This window comes from Zophobas morio, unplaced genomic scaffold, assembly GCF_036711695.1.
Source record: "Zophobas morio isolate AGI-343-1 ecotype UQ-CSIRO unplaced genomic scaffold, CSIRO_AGI_Zmor_V1 ptg000011l, whole genome shotgun sequence".
In the NCBI taxonomy this organism is placed as follows: domain Eukaryota; kingdom Metazoa; phylum Arthropoda; class Insecta; order Coleoptera; family Tenebrionidae; genus Zophobas; species Zophobas morio.
In genome coordinates, this window is record NW_026972116.1 from 6,833,214 (window position 1) to 6,851,254 (window position 18,041).

General features: G+C 33.9%; 1 protein-coding gene across 1 annotated transcript in view; it reads left to right on the forward strand.

Annotated features, from left to right (window-relative positions):
* Positions 1 to 18,041, forward strand: part of LOC135126740 (monocarboxylate transporter 12-like) — a 301,612-nt gene that overhangs the window by 9,599 nt on the left and 273,972 nt on the right. Inside the window, exons 2-3 of the mRNA XM_064052858.1 lie at positions 417 to 657; positions 17,371 to 17,799. Coding sequence (XP_063908928.1) covers positions 417 to 657; positions 17,371 to 17,799 — 670 coding nt within the window. The remainder of the gene's footprint in view (positions 1 to 416; positions 658 to 17,370; positions 17,800 to 18,041) is intronic.

An 18,041-nucleotide genomic window follows, 5' to 3' on the forward strand; every position in this document is an offset into this window, starting at 1 on the left:
ATTAGCATTATGACTTGGGTATTATAGCATTCACTAAAATGCCACTAGAATCTCATTTTTAGTAAAATCACGCTTATAATTTTTGAATACTGTCAAATAAGTAGTTTTTTAGGTGCAAAATTCAGTCAAACTGTGTAATAAGAATTTAAGTTTGTCCAACTTTAGATGCAGATAATTGACATTAAACAATATTAACCCCAATAAAGTATATTAATCCATCTTATAATGAATAGTTAGCATGTAGAAAATTTGCTATAAGTTTTCTGGCAAAGCTGTTTGCGATAAATAAAACAGTTTTTGAACCGAAACAGTTGGCTTTTTTTAGCGTGTTCTAAGGACAAAGGACACAGCAACAAATTTCCGAACGTCTGTTTAACTGCGTTATTTTGAAATATTTGCATGAGCGAGTGTTTCAGAATGGCTATGAAGACGTGGAGCAACGACAAACCAACAACAATAATGACGAAGTCGTGCCAGAGGGTAACGTGCCTGAGGAGGACGCTGAAAACGGGGTTGTTTATCCCTTATCGAGGAACCATTTAGAACTGTTCACGAAGATGTCGGGCCCTGCTATCAGGACCACCATCAGGACTGACACGGTCTCCACCATATTGGAACAGGATACGGAATGCGACCTTGAGCACCAGGATGAGCAGGGTCAGTATTGCATCAATCACTTTTCAATTTATATTAGGTCGGAAACAAAGAGGGTTTCGCTTCCAGATGTGTCTTATTAAGGGAGGCGATTTTTATTTGGTAGTTATTAGGCTTTCCTCGTTGACTCAACCATTAATAACTGTTATGAAAGAGAAGAACGTTTCTTTTGTTTACTGAAAATAAGTTTATCGATTTTTAAAAAGATGCTTTTGAGTAAGTGAGGAGCCGTGGAAAGTCTTAAATGAAAGACTTCTTTACGATGGGGAAGAAATTATTTTTACAAGCCACAAAAACAGAAAAGCTTAGCTTAGCTTGTCTTAAATGGAAGTTGGCAAACATCGTGGACACAAAAAGTTCGTGAATGTTTAATAATGTTCAAAATTTGAATAATTAAGTTTTCTTTATGTAAAAATTAGAACTTTGTTTCAATTAATTGAACCCTTAAAAAGCTTTTTGTCTAATTAAGTTTACATGATGTTCAATAAAGTTAGTCACAAAAGAAATTATATTAGCTAACTGAAATTTTAAAATGTATGGACCTTTTATATTTATATACATATATCTATAAAATTCATTTATGAATAGTGGATTCAATACTTGAAGAAGCAATTTAGTTGTACAAAAAAATGTATTAACAAATGTAAGAATGGAATTTAACATACATCGATATTTTTTTTAATTGAATGGTAGAAATAAATAAAAATATATGTACATATTTGGAACCAATTATATACTTAAAAACGGAAGAATAAATAACAGAACTAATATTTACAAAATACTAGGAAGTTACAAAAGATTTTTTACACAGGATACATATTAAAATTAAACATATGTTGTTTAATTTGCACTTTTATAAATATTTTCCCTTGAGACTTATTAGAACACTCAAAAATATATGTCAAGAAGTATAATTTATGAATCGGAATACAAGGTTAATGATTAATATGCGTGATACCCCTTTGATGTGCATTCTGTCTTTATTCAAGTTGTTAAATTTTCAGATATATGATTTTTTGAAATGCTGTCTACGAAACATAAGTGGTGAAGGAAACGTTGTTCTTTTAAACTTTATATTCAAAGACCAATCTTGTTTGGCTGACATATTTTCAAAGGATATATAAAATATATGTTATTGTATTTCAGTTTTGCTCCTGGCATAATATTTGTTTTGCTGTTGACATTTAAATTCTTTGACCTCATAATTCTGAAAGAACAGTTCATGTTAAAAACTGTAATGTTGGTGTGTTTTAACCTATCACCTTATGTTAATTTAATTTACGTTTTTCAACATTAATTTTACTGAGACAAATCTCTTAGTTTTCATTTTCATTAAATATATTAAAATTATGAAAAAGGGTTCATTTGTTCGAGGATTTATATCTGATTTTCCCTTGTTCTCTGAATTTATTTCACTGTATGCGGATACAACTTGATATATTTAGAATTAATGGCACAATTTCACCACCTTATCGTAACTTTTCTTAAAAAATGTATAGATTTAGTTGCCATAAACTTCAATATTCTTGAAAATAATGTTCTTTTAGGCTTGTCTCCTATTGTTTAGTAACTTATTATCACAATGTTAAGTACAATGCTGGCATGTTAACGCCTTTGCCATTTACAACAAATTTCTATGCGGATCTTTTAACCTTAATTAAACATTTAACGCATAACCGATGCTCCGAAGTTCCACCCACGCCGTTGGTTATAAGTTATATAAACCTTGAAAACTTATTAAAAGTTTGTTATAGCGTGTACTGATTATATAGATTAAAAATAAATATTTTACAAAAACACGAAAAACCGGTGAAATACTAACGAAACATAATTCGAGGCGTGACGAAATATTTCAAAACAAATTTTTATCTTTAGCACTATCTCATATTATAATACTCCTATTTTGTAATAAGAATTGTTATAACAGATACCTAAAATAGCATAAGAAGCAGTTTTACTTATACTTATTAAATTATTTTTTTATATTATGAAATCACCAGGTCGTGTGCGAATATATTCGATTCAAGTTTTTGAGGAAGTTCTATTAATTTCCATAAATTCAATAAAACTGTAATGACGAAGCATTTAGTTTTAAATTAATCGTACGAAAACAAAACTTCTACAGATTTTGCTTCACCAGTTTTTTATGTTAAAAGTTGAAATTGGTTCACGTAACTGACAACTCCATATCTGACTTTTAAAAAATTATCTAAGCCGACTTTTCAAATGTAAAAAGAAATATCAGCGATCAATCAAAAGTGCTTTTCGCTAAAAATTTTGATAAAAGTTGTTATGTTGTCTACCTATTTATTGTTTCCAAGTCAAATGATCTGAGATCCCAAATTTTGGCGTCTTCTTGATAATTCACGTAATGGGTTTATATTGATTTTAAAAACATTTTCTCATCTTTTTGAATTCCAGCTACTTTTAATAAGTAAATGTAACCATTAAATAAACTGAAAAATATTCAATTATATAGTTCATCCAAAGCTATATGAACTGTTCGAACGACAGTCGACTTATTTTATGGTTGCATATTCACATTTAGATTAACACAATTAACTGATTTCACATCATTATGTTATTCAAATTTATTATTTTGATAAAACTGTAACGAATTAGGAAAATATAATTAGATACATAATACATAAAAACAGTTTATACACAGAAATCACTGAACTGCTGTTCTGTCTGTGTCAATAACATAGCCACCCACTTTCTGTCTGGCTGAGACACATACCTACGCATGGATCTGCATACGTTGCTGAGTGTATAGTCGATGTACTAACTGTTTGTTTTGATAATATATCGTGATATTCTCTATTGAACCAGGACCAAACCATCGTTTGTAACTATTGTTTTATTTCGAATTCAAACTTTGAAAATACTGAAGATACATACACTCTTGGGGCTTAAAAGTGAAAATTATTTTTTTCAAAAATTAAAATATATTAGTAGAAAATGTATTAAGTAGATCCAAAAAATGTATTAAGTAGATCCAAATGTGAGTGTATGCACTAAAATGTTACAACACTATTATGAGGGGTTGGACGGCACAATAGCAAGGATAGTGACGAGTGTAAAATGAACCATGTCAGTTACCTTCGGTAGAAATATAGAGGCTTATTTAATTGAGAGAATTGAGAGCTTAGAGAGAAAATGAGAAAAAAGTTATTTGCAAACTACATAAAATATAAACTTACTAAAATTTTCAAAGTATACCACCGGCATGAGATTGTACCTGCCATCTCATTTAGGATTTTAGACACCGTCTTTAACTTCAAATGGCAAGAAAATTTTTGTGGATATAAAATTGGCATTTTTTTAGTACACAATCAAATACTACAGGTATGTTCAGACGTGTAATATATCTTCTGCTTTCTACAAACTAGCGTTTTTGCAGATGTAAAAAAATTTACTGTTATATAGTTTCTAGTTAGTATTAATTACAAATTTTAATTCTACTATAGTGTAACAAAATATTGAGATGGTTTCATCATTTTTTGGTGAGCGTAAACAAATAGATTTTGGTTAGTTTTTACATCTTTGTGATGATCTTAAAGTACACTTAAAGTTTAAAGATGATACCTACGTTAATTTTTGTTGAAAACATTTACGATTGGCCGACAGATAGGGAGATAACCCCTAGAAACTATGGAAGCTAATTTTGTCGTTAATTTAAAAATATATTTTTTAAAAGCTGCCATTTTGAAAGAAAAAAGTTGAGTTATTACATTTTACTTAAACAACTTCTTAAACGTTGGTCTAAGGTCATTTCGACAATTTCCTCGGTTATACAATTTATTTTTGCTAGTTTTGTTTTATTTTATGACTAGCTGACCCTGTGAACTTCGTTTCACCTACAATTTAATTTTGAATCTGCAAAAGTGAATGCGTTGAAATCTTGCAGATGTTTTAAACATATGATAAGCATAATAAATTTTTATTCAAAATATATTTACTTATTCCCTCCAAAAAATTGATGGCGTCAGCCCAAAATTTTGCCAAATGAATCCTATCTAAAATGTCCAAAATAGGATGAGACTATACTTGTGATTTATCATTCCATTCATATTTTTTAGTTTTGCTTATAGGGGGTGTCTCAAAAAAATTAATCACTGAGTCAATTTATTTTATTGATTGAATCAAGAATTGCAAAACTGAATTTTGAAATATTGCAGACGTTTTGAAGTTACCGTTTGACATGGTAGGTTTTTAATCTAAATATATCTGTTTATCAAGCCCAAAAACTTGATGATGTCATCTCAAGATTTTGCCGAATAAATCCTATCTAAAATGTGCAAAATATCATCAGTATATTTTCGTAATTTATCATTGCATTCATATTTTTTAGATTTGCTTTTACAGTGACTCAAAAAAATGTAGGGATCAGTCAATTTATTTTAGAGAATAACTCAAGTTGCAGAAATGAATACTTTGAGATCTTGCAGACGTTTTAAAATTATTGTAAGCATGGTAAATTGTTAAGAATAGTTATTTACTCCCCCCAAAAAATTGATGGAACGGCTTACTCGATGTTCACAGATAATTTTGGGAATACAATACAGTTATTTTTAGTATTACACTGCACCAATCCAAGGTGGTATACGTGTTGATCGTAAATGTTGATTAGGTCATCACAAAATTGTGTGAAGAAAAGACTCAACTTGAAAATGCTGAATATGTTTCATTATACTTTTGGTGCGAAGGAAGTTCTGTCGAAACAACGGTCGATCAATTTTTTGACAATGGTTGATATAAATAAAACTCAGTAGATGCTCATACTCGAAATACGAAGTATCTACTCGAATATCAAATCAAAATATTTCTAGTTTTTCTATATAATGCTAATACTTCAGTACGTAACAAATGATGCTCAAGTAGCATCTCGATATAACAACTTCATAAAACGACACAGAATTATTTTCACAGTCAATCAAATCTGTAAATCTTGTCTTGAGAATTTTAAAATATTGAAAACTTCAAATTAAATCCTCGAATAACGGTAAAGTTTGAGGTTTTGTCGAAACCAACAAAGTGACTATAGGTAAATAGAATGGCAGACCAAAATTAATAAGACACTTTCGCAATGTGTAACTAAATTCACTTTAACCAAGATTTTTCTTAAAATAAACGACGTTTTTTTTTACGAAAAAACAAAGAACGACTTGAAATGCAATATACTTTTCACAATCGCACGGAAGAATTAGTTTTGTATGACACGTCAGTTAGACGACAGGTCCATCAGGAACGCCAACTACTCAAATTAATTCGAAGTGGCGATTCCCATGCAAAATTTTTAGAATTTTTTTTATCTTTTAGCTGAGAGTTTGATCTTGAAATATTTATGGAAATTCAGAGAAGGTTTAAACGGCGAGAAACAAAAATACTAAAAACAGAAATTCTATTTTCCAGTACAACATGTTCTGAGCTGTGAAACATTTGATGTCTTTTGTCTTTTTAGAAATAAAAGATTGTCACTTGGTTGTCAAGAAGAAAAGTGCTGTTTTTAGGGTTTTACCGGCAATTATTCGAATTTTTCTCACCTTTTAAACCTTCCCTAGACCTCCACGGACATTTCAAAACCAAGATAAGATAAATCCGTTCAGCCGTTCTCGAGTTTTAGCGAGACTAACGAACAGCAATTGATTTATATATATATATAGATTACCTCTATAAGTTACATAAAGATATGTGTGGACTGTTAATGTGCAAGATGCATGCTATGCATATATTTCAAGTGAATTTTTCCAAAACAGCAGTACTGGAAATTTTCGGGAAAACGGTTCGTTCTTGATGTATAAAAAATTGGAGATGCCGGCGATGGAACCCGGGGTCTATACAAAACGAACGTCCTACCACATAGCCCAGGTTGCACATTGTTTCATATTATGTATTAAAAGAATAACTTCTCTAATAGACGCATTAAACAATAAAAATTATAAAAACAATAAGAAAGTTAAGGTGGATATATATATAAAACACAAGTACAGGAGTATGTTCTTTAATAAAATTTAAATAGAATTTACTATTCAAAATTTCGAGGTGGTCCGCAAGTTGCTCAAGGGGATGATTTAAAACCATTTAAACGATATTCCTACAGACAGAAACGGGGATCTACTTTGACAATCTATTTTGACTGGGTGCTCGATCACCAAAATCTATAGGAAAACAAAAAACAGCCAGTACTTTAGATGATGTGCTGGCAGGTGAGAATAAGGTAGCCAAGGAAGTGAAGATAGAAAGTTTTATCAGAGGCAGTAGTCCCGCAGGAATCACGATCGATACTGGCGCTGAGGTATGAATATATACGTCGAGAACTCATGAGGCCTAAAGATCTAGCGACTGCATCAGAAACAGTCAGATTGAAGATCGTGACTGGAGAGTCCATGCTAATCATGGACCAAGCATAGATAGAAATATACATTGTTCAGCTGAAGATAAGACATCGAGCTCTCGTGACTAGTAACGAAGGAACGGATTTGGTTGGGCACCATGAACTAAAGGTTGATCCAGTCGAGAAAGAAGAATCTCATGATTGCGAATGGTTTAATTAATACCGATTATGACAAACCTGTACGCGTGGCAAACGTTTTTCCCAACCCCATGCACATCAAGAAAGGGAAAGTTCTTGCTCTCTGTGAACCAGTCACGAAGATATTTTATCACGACGAAGATCTTTCTAATAACAATGATGAAGAAATAAAAAGCAGTTTAGAAATTTCTGCCTTAGAGCTTGGCCATCTAACTGACCATCAACGGAAAGTGGCAAGAGAATTTCTGCAGTAACATAGTGGAATGTTTGCATCTGGACAGTCTCCTGGGCGCACAAACATCGTGCGACATGGGTGAAACGCTGGAGACGCGCAAGCTCCACGAAAACTACTTTTGTCAAAATAAGAAGAAGCTGAGGTGGTACGACAAATGTTGGATGAAGGAATAGAGGAATCAAGTAGTCCACGCTTCGCCTGCAATGCTACTCATCAAAAAAGATTGGTCGACGAGATTCTGCGTAGATTACAGGAAACTAAACAACGTAACCAAGAAGGACAGTTATCCGCTTCTAGAAATTGATGACACGCTCACAACATTATCAAAAACCTCAGAAGCGGCTACTGGCAAGTGGGTATGTATCCAGGAGTTAAGGAGAGGACCGCTTTTTCAGCCGGGAGCGGGTTGTATCAATTTATCGTAATGCCGTTTCGACTGAGTAATGCTCCGGCTACGTTTGAGAGGTAAATGGAAATGGTACGAGGTGGGTTAGCATGGAAGACATGTTTGGTTTATTTAGACGACATCATGGTAATAGGGCAGGCATTTAAGCAGCATTTGACCAACTTAGAAAAAATGTTCAGCCGAATGAAGGAGACAAATTTGAAGTTGAATCCGAAGAAATACCTCCTCTTCCAAAAAGAAGTAGCATTTCTGGGACATGGTGTTTCGGCAAGCGGGATCAAGACTAGCGAGATAAAGATCAATGGGATTCGCGATTGGGCAAGACGAAGAGATATTGCTGCTCCTCTGCACAGCTTGACGGATTTGAAATCTCAGTTTAATTGGACTGCTGAATGTGAGGCACCCTTAAAATGACTGATGCACTATGCTGTAGCCCTATTCTATCCTATCCTCAATCATCGGGAATGTTCATCTTGGGCACAGACGCGAGTAATATCCTAATAGGTGCCGTATTGTCATAGGTGTAGGACAAGGACGAAAAAGTTATCGAGTAAGTACTTCAGCAGCGTACTTTCGAAACCCGAGAAGAACTATTATGGTACGAGGAAGGAGTTGTTGGCGATTATCAGGGCTGTTGAACTCTTCCATAAATATCTCTATGAACGCGAATTTCTAATTAGAACCGATCACACAGCTCTCACATTACTCCTTCAGATTAAGAATCCGGAAGGATAAGTAGCTAGATATCTTGAAAATTCGACATAGAACTGCAAACACTGCGACAAAATCGAGCAGCGTGAAACATCGTTCAACTGTGGGAGGACAGCAGTCGTAGAAGATGATGAATGAATTACTGCCCAACTTAAAACAGACCAAGAGGCGAACGTGGATATCGGGCCGTTGCTCAAATGGAAAGAAGATGGGGTAGAACGGCCAAGTTGGTCACACGAGTCATCCTCTTTCAATGCGTTATGGGCTCAGTGGGACTTCTTACGTGTCGAAAACGGATTGCTTAAGCGAGCTTGGGAAAGTCCGGATGGGAAACATACTACCATCAGAATCGAAGAAGAACTTCGAGAGATACACGGAGGTTCAGGTGCTCAAAACATTTTCTATAATTAGGGAGAGATTTTACTGAGTTAATTGTCGAGAGGACGTCAAGAGCTGATTAAAGGACCGAGGACTAGCGTGAAAAGACCCATGCAATACTACAACGTCGGTTTGCCTTTCGAAAGAATTGTAGTGGACGTAGCAGGTCCTTTGCCTGTGACCGAGGATGGGAATAAGTACATAATGGTCGTCAGCGATAATTTCAGCAAATGACCCGAAACTGATGCCATACTGAACCGAGAAGCCATGACGGTTGCAAAAATATTGATTGACAGTTGGATCAGCAGGTTTGTGGTGGCAATGGAAATGCATTCGGACCAAGGCAGAAACTTCGAGTCAGACGTATTACAAAGGGTTACCGAAGCACTAGGGATACGGACAACACGAACTACGCCATGGTACCCGCAGTTAGATGGAATGGTAGAATACTTTCGAAGGTGGTGGCCGAACACCAGAAAGATCGGCATCGATACCTTCCGTTGTTCCTATTGGCTTATGGGTGATTAGCTGACGATGAGAAGACAGGTCAGACACCGGTGTGCATAGTTTTCGGAAGAAAACTTCGTCTCTAGTTTTTGCAAACTACCACCGGACAGTGGAGATCATAAAAATTAAGCAACAAAGACGACCCTAATCGGATTACAACGTAGCGAAAATCATGACACCACCTCCTTTAGTCGGTCGCTGGCCGATTTACCTAGATAAACCGAGAAACGATGCTCAGGACAGGACCCGTTATTACGTTTCCTACATTTTTTTTTAGCTAAATACGTCACTGTAAAGTTGTAAATAAATGTTTTATTCTTTTATACTCGTACATTATAATGTTATTACAATTATTATTATTAACGCTAAAATTATAAAACCAGTTTAAATGCTTTTATCACTAGTTCAATAAAACTTGGTGAATACGGACCTGGCGAAGCCCCGAATGCAACATAATAACAAGGGAGATTTTATTTATGGTAGGGTCTTCGTACCTATCGTCATTCTTAACACCTAATTGCGGTTTTCATTGTTGCTTAATTTTTATGATCATCCTTGTCCGGTGGTAGTTTGCAAAAACTATACCTTGTGATATCTTGTTCGACTTTCCGAGTGCACAACCAAAGGAGGTCCTAGATTACGTCGATAACTTGAAGAAGAAGCTGCTGAGCGTTCACGAAACGGTGCGGCACAAGATTCGGGTGGCGCGTGACAGAATGAAAACACGCTACGACCTTAAGGGTAACTTAGTAGGATTCCGGATTCCAGGCAGGGTATTTGGTATGGGAAGATGAAAAAGTCGTTGTTCGAAGTTGTCGCCAGACTGGGAAGGTCCATATACTGTCGTAACGAGGATCAACGATATCGTTTACAGAATTCGACGATGGCCGAAGACGAAAATGAAGATTCTTCATTTAGACTTCCAGGTGAAGTACAGCAGTAACACCGATGACGTTTCTGATCGGGATGATCAGAATTGAGGTGGCGGCATTGTTACAAAGTAATCCATACGCTGCCCTGGTACGACGCCTATGAGTTTTCTAGTATGTACAGCGCGGTGACTCATCATCGGTGACGGCGGCGCTCGAATAAAGAAAAGCCTGGAAGCGGTCCACAGGAAGTCGCCGGAAGTTTCGATGGGGGACTCCAGAACAACCTCGAAAGCGACATTCGCGATCTTTCCAGAAGAAGCATTTGGTTGTTTAAGTCGGGAACAAAAGAGTCTACTCTAATCAAGCCCAGCCGATTAATACTTAATAATGAGTACGAGCTAAGTTGAGTCAGAACTATTTGCTGTTATATTTCGCTGTGTATTTAGTCATATAAATTTGTACTACTGAGAAATAAATTATTAAGTTTTACCCACGCCGATTTTAATACCCGATCAACGCATCATATATTTATCGTAAGTGATATAATTTTACCGGCAAAATTTAATAATTATTATGAGAGTTTGTTTCTCGGCAATTCCGCGAGGGACATTGACATACAAAAATCACGAACTATCAGACGAGTGATTTTTCTGTCATTGTTATGAGCTAAATTGCATAAAACAACAAACACAAAAAAATAATCATTAAAATCTGACAAGAAAAATTATATATCATGAATGACATTCGGCATGATTATTATGAAAGGAAAAGCAACCGAAGTGATTTTATTGTAGAAAACATTTATGTAAGATTACCCATTTACGTGAGTTTGTAGTTTTCGATATTCTTTTTGTGGTACTGATCATGTTTGTTCTGTTCCCTCACCAATTTTGAATTAGAATCCCATGACGATCGCTGTCTAGCTAAGGATAAAGTTTTACCAACTGAGTAGTGCGCTAACTTTTCCGCTTTCACAATCTTGAACATTTTTCGTTTTGCGTTGCGAGTTTTTCTTACTTGCTTAAAACAAATATCGGAAATTGATTGATTTTAATGTGATACAACTGACGCACGTTAAATTACTTTTTCCCGGGCCATGAAGGCTGTTGTGTTCCACGTGAATTCTATACTAGTTTCCTAACAATTTTCTCCATTCTTTCCCACGTGTTGAACGCCCAACCTATAACATTTTTGCTATTCCATCCGGAGTCGTGGGGAATAATTCGCATCTTTGCTGTGCTCAGAACTGGGCGAAATTGAACTGCTGGCATACCAACACTTTTTTTAAGGGAATAATGTTCCAAATTGTTGCATTAATATGCTTCGACTGTTAAGTTATTGAATTTCGAAAATCTGTTGTATTTTTTTTTAATTTGTATTCTCAAATAATACAATGGCAACGGCTTGCTGAAATTTCTTACAACGATTGCAAAAAACAAAAGAAAATTTGCCGCTGAAAAACTAGGAAATACTGTGTTCACATCTAATTGGCTGAGCACGCTCGATACAATTTTAATTTTGATATTTTGGTGACGGGAAACAAAACTGTGTATTCCGATTGGACGAAAATTCTATGAATGAAATAGTCAAAGATAAATCCCTGGCAATAAAACAATACAGCTGGCGATCATCGCTGTTGGTGAAATTCGCGCTTCCACATAAATCATCTTCGAGAATGTGTGTCAAAGGTATAAAAACCTACTGACCAGGCGAATAATCTTCTATTGCGATTTGTGGAATTTTTACGATAACATTTACAAGCAACTTGTGACAGTTCAGTCGCCATTCTTAAAAACGATTCATAAATACAGTCGCATTCGGAAAATTACATTTCCGTCAGACCAAATGTAATAGTTCCACCGTGGATAAATTGCCTAAAATGATACGCCCCAACAAACAAATTGAGTTGTCAAGCCCACAACGATCAAATTTCAAATAGCATCGCATTATTGAGCAAGTTTGCAAAACATTGTAATGTATTCACTTTTTTCAGTATATATCAAAAGACTTCCGATTCAAAATAGATTATGCGAGAAAATAAAACCGAAGTAATATATTCAAGTATTATAAATCATGCTTTTTATAGCTTATATTGATCGCTGAATATCACTTAAAGACACATCATCCTTTAATACCTTCTAGTTGATTTTCGCTAGAATGGGGCGAGCGCTGTGAAATAGCCATTTTCGAAACAAAAAATTGTTTTTAATTTTGATTATTCATGGTCGCTGCTATATATCAAGAGTCGAGATGTATGTGACGTCCAAGAGTGTGATGGCGTAATACGAGCCTTATATCGATTAAAATTTTCCATTTTTTCACAATAAATTATTGCCTGGAAGGAATTCGATAGCACCGCCACAGGCAGTTTAATTGCTGTGTGTTTTATTTAAAAAATGCTAGGTGGTGGTTGTATTAAATGATAAATTTGTTTAATACGGTCCTACAGTATTTGAATATCTGAAAAAGTATTAACCTATAATGAATATAAGAATTGTACCAAGAAGTCGGTGTTGTATACTAAATTGCATTTTGTGAAGTGCACTGTAAGCGAAACTATAACTAAATTGAATGAGGTTTTCATACTTCTGCAGCTTAGTAAAAATGAAAGAAAAATATGGTAGCATTGCATCAGTAGAAACGTGAGAAACTATAAACGAATGTTATCACAATTTCAGAGTAAAATGTAGATCTCTTTATAAAGTTTGTATAAACTTCTGTGTTTTCTTTACAAACTTGGCAAACTTCAGAATTAAAATTTGATGGAATTTACTGAAGGCATTTATTTTGTGGTAATTAGGTACCGAATTAGATCTATGTGCAGATTAAAAACGACATGGAAGAAAAATTAATCAAAAAATTACCTCGCCCAAGGACCTAAAATAACATGTGTTTTTAACTTAGAATTAAATTAATTATTATCCTGTGAGAGTATTGGATTTGACGAGGAGAAAACAAAAGTTCTCATAATTTGTATTTGTTTGGGTAATTCTATTATTTTGATAAGTATTTCTGCTGCTATTAAATGAAATTAATATAAATATCAACAGTGGAATCATGAATAAACTGTAAACTCCAAATCCAAATTGCAACCAATTTTAATCTATTGAAATGCATAAATGCCCTGCAGCTGTTATTGATTTCTATGTTTTATATTATTCATTTATAAAACGAATCTTTAATTATTATTATTATTAGTAAATCTTTTTGAGTGAATCCATTGTAAAACTTTACAATTAAGCTAAAAAAAAATCTTAAATACCATAACCACAGGCATCCAAATTGCTATACTTGGGGCTGAACTGTACTGATTGTATTAGAATCTGTGAGTAACACTGACACTACGTCAAATACATTATTATTCCTATAACACCGAAAAATATCTACACACTATCGACCCGTTTCAACAGCTTTACAGACATCTTCTTGCACAAGACTGAACCGAATTTCTCAGCGTTGGGGAGACAATAACGTATTCGAGGTCCCGATTAAATGCAAATAACCGAAGCATACATAGCGTTATGCATATAAAATTTGAAGAATAGATTTCAGATAGCTACTTAAAAACTCTGCTATTCATAGAAAGTTACAATTTACGCAACCACGACACCTATCATGAGTATCGATTTATGTGCTACCTATATTTACGATCTGTGCCCAGTAAGAATTAGTGTTTTTTGAATTGCCCACTCTAATTAAAAATAAAAATACTTTATCTTAAACTTTGAAAACTAAAATTTACAAAATAAATATTTTTTCTGAAATTATGTCTGGGGTCACTAAAATAATAAAAAAATTACACAATCTGGAACCATACCCTCTAAGGGACGTTTTTTTATAACGTAGTCTACAAGTTTACGTCGTTATAGACAATCACATATGATAGGATCGCATATTCTGGCATGAAACATAATTTTCATCTGAATTGCGATTAAATGAATTAAATTAATTTTGGCTCCTCAAAAAATTTCTACGGAAGATAATTGGTCACAAGTAATTGATCATGCGACAATTGATTGCAAACGAATCGTCGCAAGACTGTTGGTGGCATGCGAAAACTAATTCCAACAACGTCAACTGATCGTACGTAAATTTATCGCAATGATAATTGATTGCGAAGTAAAATTCGTTTTTTTTTTTCATAAAATTATTTTTTCTTTTTGGATTTTGATTCTTAACTTATAGTATATTTAAATTAAAGAAAGACATAGACATCGATTTAAAACAATTTGCTAGTAGTTAGTTAAATAACGAACTTTGTAGTTGTGCTTTAAAAATGAAAAAAATACGATCTTAGGCCACCTAAATAATTTTTAATCAAAATTTTTTATTAACAAAAGGTTATTTGAAATCAAATCTATATATTCTAGTTAGAACGGTGACTCCAACATGATCATTAATTTTTGTAGTTCTGTATAATAGCTGTGAAATGTTTTGGTTAATCTTTATACATTTTTTTTTTAATGAACTGTGAAATTGCCTACCAAAATTTGTTCTAATTTCAATTTGTTTGAAGAATGAATTTTTTAACATTTAATATACTTTCATACAAATTTACAAGTGAAGACTATATGACGTTGTATCTACCACTCCTAACAAATTTTTAATTAATGAAAAATTTATTACAGTTGGTATCAAAAAAAATCATATTGATTTTTACTTTTCGAGCCTATAATAAGGAAGTATAATATTGTAATTGGATCCATACGATGAACGGCTACTTTTATGTTTCAACGTTGTTGTAGGTAAAATCGTATATCAAAATTTATCTGTTTATCCATTCCCAAAAAATTGAGAACGACATTCCAAAAATTTGCTGAATACATCCAATGCAAAATATGGAATACTTGTCGTACACAGTGCATTCATATTTTTTAGAATTATTTATATGTATAGGGTGATTCAAAAAATTAATGGATGGGGCAACAAAAATGTACGCATAGCATGCCTCTTCACCTGTGCTTTAGCAGTTCATACATAATTTTATTTTAACTTATAGAGGTTAATAAAAAATAAATAAATTAATTAATTTGCAAAATTAAATTAAATAATTCTTCGAAGAGTCTGTATTAGTTCGCCTGTACTTTGGAGTAATTTTTATGAAAAACAAATTCTTACTTCTTAAATAAATGAATTTGTTGTTATAAAATTTGAATTTTATACCAACCATATTACTTTTGATAAAAAAATTCAATGAGACGTTGTAATGAGCATTGCTAAAACGTCATTGGGGCACATTCTGAATATTTGCTTGTACTGCACTCAAAAGAGCTTAGAATTTAAATATTATGCATGGTTATTGCCCTATGTTTTATTAAATTTTTATTGCTCTATATTTTTCATGTTTGTTGATATTTCTGACTATAATTTTTGCTTTCACATTCGGTAATACAATTATACAGGTGTCCCAGTTAAAACTCCACAGCCTAATACCTTTATAACGGACAAAGATATTGAAAATTATTTAAACGCCATTGTTTTTAGCTTGAATTAAAAAACTTAATTTAGTACATTTCGAATATGACGCATATTTGGCTTCGCTATCGTATATGTTTTTTTATTTATACGATTTGTATAATGTAGTACACTTTTGTGTTTATTTCATTTTCAGTCGATACAAAAAATAAATATCCGTCAAAAAATATATACGATGGACTTTAAAAAAATATCATTATTGCAACTACTAAATTAAGTTTCCCCTTTCGAGATAAAAACAATGGGGTTTACAGCATTTCACAATCTCTATCTTAAGATATAAGGCCGAGGATTTTTATCTAAGACACCGTATAAATTGTAGTCCTTTGATGACAATTTTAACATGTTTTTAGAAATAATGAAATTTTTCAGAAAATATTATTTCATTTTATTTTTATTATTACTACGATCAGTTGTCTTTTTCGACCAGTTGTCGAGCAACTAATTGTTTATCATAAATGGAGGCTGTACCGTTCAATGGGCAGGTACAAAGAAAAAACCTGGAATTTTATACTCCGTGCTCCCTGGAAACGCCAAAAAAGTATGGAGTTAAATTTTGGTAAAAGTGATTATCCTACAATACTTCCCGTATCCATCACTAAGGAAGTAAAAACACAGACCTGTTAACATTTCTCTCAATAATAATAAATAAAAAATTAATACTCAGCGAACCGAGGTCCAGTTACAGAATAACAAAATAAATAACAAAATATGAAAGCACTAAATACATACACTTATTAAAAATCAACAAAAGATACTTATTAAGAAATGTGAAAATAATCTTTACACAATATTTTAAAAGCGCCAAGGTGATAACGAAAAATATTTAAGTTTTTGTTAGATTTACACGTTTTGTTGTGACAAACACACCAAGTTGCATATACTGGTAAATTTAATACAGATTCGTACTCATTTTCAACACATTCAGTATTTTTAAACCCAGTTGTGTCCCTCTTTATAAAATCTAACGTAACATAAACATGTTTGCAGGTCTTGAATTTGTCCCTATTTTTTTGGTATTGCATGGCCTAGAGTATATTCAAAAATAATTACATCAGTTATATGAGAAAATGTCATTAGGTTACAATGATTGATGTTAATCTTAATTTCATTAATGGTACACCATAAATACTTCTTTGCTAACTTGTTATGCTGTGAAGAAATCTATCTCTGTTTTTGTACTTATAAAAACTTGTTATACCAAACGTTGTTATGTTCATACATTTTTTTCAGTAATTACTTTTTTGAATTTATTTTTTTAATGGTCTACATCAATCTTATAATTTGTGCCTAGATCCAATCTTTACACACCCCACTGATTTTGCATAAGTCAACCTCATTCATCTTCTACTAAAATAGCACGAAAACCCTCTATCCACCCCCAATATCCTTAACAAAACCGTAGATTACCCCAGTAATAAACATACGTATTCCCAGTGATCAAACTTTTATTAGATCTAACCATTTATCACAACTGTCAGCGCCCGAAACTTTTCCCAAAGCACTTTGTATGTTTTACATGTCATCCTCCCACACTTCCCCATCCCTCGCCAAACAAACCACCCCCAATAAAATTACCGATACACTTTTTCTCCAGGCAAATTTCCCCGCCAGGAGGAGCCAACCCCAATCCTGGAGAAATTCCACGTCTTGGCCTTGACTCGCATCGAAGAGAACATCAACGAGAACGAATACCACGCCATGGGTCGCCGTCCTAGCATCAAAGTGGACAACTGGGACTTCATCTACACCGAGACCAAGCCCATCAACCGCTGCCCGATCCACCGCTGTCCGATCGACCAAAACTCCAACGGGGGCGGCGTGAAAGATCCGCCGGAACTTCCTCTGGATGCGAGAAAGACGACGACTCTACGAAGACATTACTACCTGGAGGGAGGCTGGGGATGGGTGGTGGTGGTGTGTTCAGTGCTGGTGCATGTGTTGAATCACGGGGTGCAACTGTCGTGTTCGCAACTCATTCTACCGGGAGCGGAGAAATTCAAGGTGGAAACCGTGCATTTTGCGGGTGAGTTTTTTGTAATTTTGTGGGATGTGAAGGCAAGGGTTTGTTTTATGGCTTGAAGCATGTTTACGTGGCTGAGATTATAATGTTTGCACCTGTAATTTTCTCTTTATGTGTGTATAAGACCGTCTGAGCGTTTAACTATTAAAAAAAATGACCTAGGGCCTCATCAAAATGGAGGATGTTCACTAGGTTGTACAATACAATTCTGGTGTATGTTCTCAGATGCAAGTGATTAACTAGTT